The sequence below is a fragment of the Chaetura pelagica genome, unplaced genomic scaffold (assembly GCF_000747805.2).
Source record: "Chaetura pelagica isolate M959 unplaced genomic scaffold, ChaPel_1.0 scaffold79, whole genome shotgun sequence".
NCBI lineage: Eukaryota > Metazoa > Chordata > Aves > Apodiformes > Apodidae > Chaetura > Chaetura pelagica.
Window position 1 is genome coordinate 4,787,434 of NW_009969339.1, and position 6,708 is coordinate 4,794,141.

The following is a 6,708-nucleotide window of genomic DNA, read 5'->3' on the forward strand; positions in this document are numbered from 1 at the left end:
TTTGTTTGCATAGTCCACAGCAGGAGTATTTGATACTTCTGTAGGGTTCGAAATAGAGATACAAGAATTGCTGCACTACCTGGTTCCACTTCAATTTCCTGTTACTCATTTTGCAGGCTTTGTTTACTTCTTTATCTGTGGGCTGTTATTCAGATAAAAAGGAAGTAAATTCATATAATCTCAATATTTACATGAGTGAAAACTAATGAAGGGTGAAATGGTGAATAGGAGACTCTGGATGATGTTTTTGAAGAAGTTTTTTCCATGTTCACAAAATTAAAAATGTGATTGGAAAGAAATAAAAAAATCTGTCACTATTTTTCAAGCTGTCAGTGGAAATTTTCCTCTGATATATATGTTATAATTCTGGAAAATATGATTATGTCATAGCATTAGCAAAATGTTGCCTACGTTTAACTTTATGGTTTCACTCCCTCCTCTGAGCAGTTATTACTGTTGGTGTGCTTGGTACTTTGGATGATATTTCAGACCTTATTTTTCATTTGAATCACACATTGGCACTTCATGGGTAGCTTGTTACAAACCATTTGGAAAACCTAGCAGTGGTTTAGTAGCAGAAAGTGGAACACTATGCTAGTGTGTTGATTTAATGCCAGACTTCAAAGTGGATGTGAAAGTGCTGAATGGTCTAATTACTTTGACTTTTTTTTTGGTGACTGTTGAAGAAATGAGATCTCACTTTCCACATTTACCCTTTGTACTGGCAGTTCCTGGTGACTCCTCTGCCAGTTGTAAACAGTGTGGTAGGAAAGTCAAACTAATGTACAACAAATTAATGTGTGTTTTTTTTGTTTGCCAAACTTGTCTTCATGTCCAGTCAAGTATTTTGGCTCGTGTAATTTATTTGCCCAAATGAAGTTATTAGCTGAAGATTTGTTTTAACTGATCATTTATTTATTTATTGCTTTATTTGTAGTATTTAAGAATTAGCACGGTGAAGAGAGATTTATTTTTCATTAAAGATAGCTATTCTGTGGAATAGTAACAAGCTCATTTTGATGGAGTGCAGTTGAGCATACTAAATTAATCTTTTTTAAGATGTACAGTGGTAATATTCAAGCAAACCTTTCAAAAGCAGTATCATATTAGCTACAATAAATATTCAGAACACTTCTGTTGACAGTGTGAGAGGAACAGTCTCCTACTTGTTTAACAGATAAACTTTAGACATGAAGTACAAGTATTCTTACTTGAGTCTAAACACCAAACATGACTGCATAGATGCCAGGATACTGACTGCCCTGATACAGATTGATTCTTGTTTTAAGGAACTGAAATAAAAACCAAACACAGAGAGCACGATAATTTTCAGGAGTTGCCAGCACTGATGATATGTGACCTCTTTCTGCACTACGGTGAACTATAAAACCTATTCACAACAAGATTGCTGCTTCCAGTGTGGCTTCTCCATGCCTCCCACACTTCCCAGGCTGCAAGGCCAGACTGGGCATAGTGCTGGGGTACACATTGTGTTGAATGTGTAGTGATTTGGGTTATTTCATATCTTAACTGGGCACAGACAAATTCAATGAAAATTTACTACTGGCTCCTCTGTGCCATTTCAGTGGCCACCTGACTCCCTCAGCCTGCCTTCATAGCAGAGGTGCTCCAGCCTGTAGACTTTACGTGGTTTGAATTTATACATATACACTTCATGAGTCACTTCTAAGCTGGGAAAGGAACCAACCCTAAGAGCAGTCAACTGAGGGTAAAAAAATATTAGATAGCATGGAGCACTGTGTAGACACCAAATGCCTGGTGTTTAAATCTGTAGTAGAGTAAGTGAATATTTTAAACTGTCATAAAATACTCAAATACTTATAATGTGCATTAGCTGTGTATTACTAAAAAATTTGTTCTCACAAGCCTAATATCTTGCAACTATTTGAGTCACATTTTTGCCAATATGCCTGGTAGCTTGCCAAAACTATCTACCTGCTTGTGTGCTGTTCCAGAATAGCACCTTCAAGCAAAAGTCTTGATTGTGACTCTTGCTGTGAAACTGCACAAGGAAAACACAATAAGGCAACTAACTTAGTTGTCATTTTACCAGGTTAGCTCCTGCAACTGTCACTACTGTCACTAGTACCACATGCTTCTCTGGAACATTAGTCATGGCTGCCTATTATTTTATTGCTATTTTACTGACTTTGGACAAAATATATTTATGCTGTGCCAAAAGAACCTCACACTACTTTTCACGTAGGTTGTGAGACCTCTCCTGACTTTCCTAGACCACCAGTAGCTTTGTTCCTTGGAAATCTGAAATTATATAATCTTTTTTTTGTTTTTCCTTTATTTTTTTCCTCCTATCTTGGCATACAGTGGCCCAGGTGGTATTTCTGATGGTTTGCAACAGGGGATGGCAAAGCAACAAGTTGTCTTTGAGCAACTTCAGTGGAAACATAAGAGCAGTTTGTTGGAATGTATCTCGTAAGACTACGTGGTTCAAAGTGTTCTTGGGTATGTGATCCAAGATGAGGGGATGTTTAGGTGTTGCTGAGTAAAATAAAGTGCAGAAGCTGTGGAATGACTTGCAGTGAAAGGAAGGAATTTTTTTTTAACACATACATAGTTGGCTAAAATCTGTCCACAAGTCACAGAAGATTCAAGCGTGAGTGTACAAGCACATGTGTTCAGAGGAATCACTTTTACATTGTGTTTCTGTTTTCATTTCCTGTTTGCCTTTTTCTGCATACTTTTTAAAGAGTTTTCCAGTTTTAGCACTGCATTAAGGTATCCTGTAGCAAATGCACTTGCCTGGTTTTCCTCCATCTTTGGCTAAGCCTTCGATGTGTCCAAGTCTTCTTTATCTTTCTAGCACAACTCTTCTCTCCTGTCTTTGTGCTATTTCATGCTTTCTCATTCCATGCTCTTGTTTAACAAGTGACATGCATAAAAATGTATGAAAGTGCAGCCTAAAAGAACCTGTGGAATTTAATGCACCTGTTTATGTCCAGTATTTTCATATTATTCTTCCTCCTCCTGAACAGGGTGTTCCTGTAATGGCAATAAGAAACAAAATGATTTCTGAAGGGCTAAATCCAGATCTTCTTGAGTAAGTAATTTGTAACTTCCAGTAGGGCTGGAATGCAACCATGTGTTTAAAAAAACTTTGAAAAAAAAGTTTGCTTAGAAAAGCTTGTTGATGATATTGTGAGTCTAAATTGTTAGCATTGAAGCAGGTTTTGAAGTTTCCCGTGGAAGGTATTTTTAGCATTTTATAGGTCTGAAAAGGGCCATAGTACCAAAGAAGGGGGGATGCAATATCAAGTATGAGCTGTCTTTTCAGCATTGCCTAGTCCAAGGAGAGGTCTAGGAAATACAGAGACTGGAATGTAAATGGGTCGGTACTGTACCCTCCCAAACAGAAAGTTGCAAGACTTTACCATTCAGGCTTGAGAGGTGATGGAAGGACTTCTTCCCATCCAAGTAGAGGTGGTACAGTTAAAGGTAAAGACTATAGCAATGACAAGGTGACATTTGACAATTTGCATTTAGTGTTGAGAAATCAAATAGTATGTCAGTAGCCATTTGCACTGTACTATTTAGAGGATGAGGTTTTACCCAGATACTTTATTTTAGCGCTTCAATACAAAAATGTCATCGTGATACAGGAATAAGAAAAAACTGTTTTATTTTGCTGAATGCATGAAGGTTCGCAGAGTTGTTTCCATATTCCCTCAGTAGATGGAAGGTACAATTTTGCTTCCAACACTGACACTGTAAATTGAAGTAATCAGTTTAAAATTGTGACTGTTGATGGAACTAACCTGATGTGAAGGCTACTGAGAAATAGATACTCATTTTCAAAGCTACTTTTCTGGCCATAAGTGTAAATTTTAGGGTTATTTTACATTTGACATGTAATTTAGTTTTACTGTACTATTTCATCTAATTTGTTAAATTGATGAAAATATTAACTTTCCTTCTTAGATTATAGCCACTGAACTGTTTGAAACACTTTTGTATCCTCTGCAAAGAAAAGTGTCAATATATTAGAAAGTCTGCTTCTCCTTAGCAACCTGTTTAGTAAGATAAATAAAAATAAAGAAAAACTGAAGTATCATCATATACTGACTTACTTTGTCTCCCAGCTATCTCCTGGTGACTGAATAATCCTGAAGTATTTATTAATAATTTGATATTTGTACTGTTCTAATGAGAAATAAGAAAAAGAACAGGAACCTGTGCAAATCTGAGATAGGGTTATTAAAGATGGTTTACTCTGTGTGTGTTAAATGTGTTGTATTTTTAAATTCATTTCTGGTCTGTTCCTTTCTGTAAATGCTGCTATTTCCTCATATTTGGATGGATTTTTGTAGTAGATAAAAATAAGATAGTAGGTTAAAATTTCAAAAGCTTTCTTAAAAAAGTACCTGCTTTTTGGACTTTGGACGGATTTGATTTAAGACAAAAAACATTATCCCTGGGAATTGCCCATCATGGAGTATGTTTGGGGTTTGGTCTCAAAGTCCATCTTCAAAATTTGTGTGCAACAGTAATGCTTAGGCAGATTTTCTTTAAAATATTACTAGTTTGAAAACTGTGAATCAAAGCTACCTCGTCAAAGAAAGCTAATTATTTGGCAATGTGCATAAAGCATAGTATTTTAAGGAGTCAGAGGTGATCTTAATTTGTTTGCTTTCTTCTCTCAATATAATAAACTTTTTTACTGTGTATCTTGCCATTCCCACCACGTTTCTTACACCTTCAGATTCCTTAGGTCTGCTCATTCAGTCCTAGGGAAAATTAGGAGAATATACATATTGCTGTATGCTCAGTCATGTACTGCAGACTCTTAACAGCTACTTGCTAGTGACTAAGAGTGGGGCTTTTGTGGCTGCACAGATGCTAATTGTAATAATATTAAGTTGTTTATACTCTCTTCCTTTGGCTGTTCTACTTCTGTTATCACTCCCTTCTCAACTATTTACAGAGTTTGAAAAGTGCAAGCTCCCAATATATCTATTTTGAACTTTTGTTTCTTATCCTTCCTCTCTTGCTGGCCTACAATTCCAGGAGAGTTTGTCCTGCCCGTGCTTACTAAAGGAATTAATTGCTGTCTTCATCTCCTTACTAAAGGAGAGTTTTTGCGCTGGTCTCTGCAGATCACGTCTTTGAAGGGCTTTTCTGTTTTCTCATTACCACAGCAACAGGGAACAATATTGTGAAGTGGTATTTTTCATGAGAAAGCAAATGCTTTCTTAATTTATTTTGGAGGTGTGCAAGAAGAGGGTAAAGGTACATTAAAGGTACCTTAGAGATTTCCAACAGAGAAATTGTAGTAAACAGAACTAAAGTTGGTAAAGAAATTCTGTGGCACGACACCCAGGGCTTAGCCCCAAGATAAGTAACAATGGAATGAATAATGCAATTGTCAGCTTAATTTAAAATGTAATATTGTATTAAAGAGAGCAACTAGCTATCATGCTGGAAGCTAGTTTCTGTGATGATCATTCTTCCTCTTCCCCAAGTATAACTGTATGTATATTTTCTACCTTGGTTTCAGAATTTACAGGGCTCAGTCTTGCTTGTATTGCCAAACTCATGACATACTTTGGAGGAAGACCCCAGGGAGAGCCAGCATCTTTAGTCAGCAGTGATAGTTAGTGTTTAGAGGGCTTGCTTCTCTCTCCTTCATTCCCAGTAGATTCCCTGAGCAATTATTTTGACACAATGATTCTTAAATATTCTCTTCAAAACTGACTGCAAGACGTCTGATCATTTATAGTCAATAAAAATCCCATGGCTGCTCTTGCATGTCAAAGTTAACCCAATGTTCTAGCCGAATTCCACTCTGAGTAATTCTTTTTAGCTTCTCTAAATTATCCCTGCAGTTTTAGTTGGATACAATGTTGTTCATTTCCTGTCTTATTTTTTTTCATGTACCATTTACACTGCTTAATGGTGTACAGCATGTTCCTTTCAGCCTCAGAACCTCTGAAGACTGAAGAAATTTGAATAAATTGCCCACCTTCAGCTCTTTCTGGAAGTGTTTGCTGCTACTTAGTCATCTGTCATTATTTCTCATAACCTCAGGGTGTACGTTCAAACTGATGTCTACAGAGTATTGGTGTCCAGTGAGTTGCACTTTCTAGTGTTTATTTTTGAGTTATAAGTGAGGCAATAACAATAAGGGGTGAGTTTGTAATGTGTTAAATGTGGCAATTAAGTGCATGCGGTTGCAGTGAAAAGACATTAGCATTACGTGCTCAGTTGCTTCTGTTCTCAGTTGCTTTCTAGGATTTACAACACAACGTTTTTCTTGCCTGCAGGACCCCAGATGCCCCCGTGCCTGCCTGGGGAGATGATGGGAAAGCAGAAGACAGTTCTGATAGCGAATCTTCATTTAGTGACTAAAGAGACTGATTTTGACCTTTGGAAACCTTTGTTAAGTGCTCCTGGGTTCGAAGCTTTGCCAGACAATGTTTTTGCATGGGTCACATGGGCGACGTAATTTATCTGACGGCATTTTTAACGACTAGGATTCTCTGTGTTCTCTCCCAGAAAGTTTGAACAGGCTGTAAAGGCAACCTGAACCTTTCCACCATGAAAAGTAATGGTGAGACCCTTGCGATTTTTATGCTGAATTTCAGAATATTTTTTGATTCTTCTGAAATTACTTCATAAAACTCTTAAGAATTCTACACTTCTAAACCTTCAGGATTCTAATAGTGCATTCTG

General features: G+C 37.0%; 1 protein-coding gene across 1 annotated transcript in view; it reads left to right on the forward strand.

Moving 5' to 3' along the window:
- CCDC53 (coiled-coil domain containing 53) overlaps positions 1 to 6,384 on the forward strand; it is a 14,883-nt gene extending 8,499 nt beyond the window's left edge. The window contains exons 6-7 of the mRNA XM_010005866.1: positions 3,015 to 3,079; positions 6,300 to 6,384. Coding sequence (XP_010004168.1) covers positions 3,015 to 3,079; positions 6,300 to 6,384 — 150 coding nt within the window. The remainder of the gene's footprint in view (positions 1 to 3,014; positions 3,080 to 6,299) is intronic.
- Positions 6,385 to 6,708: the final 324 nt, after the last annotated feature.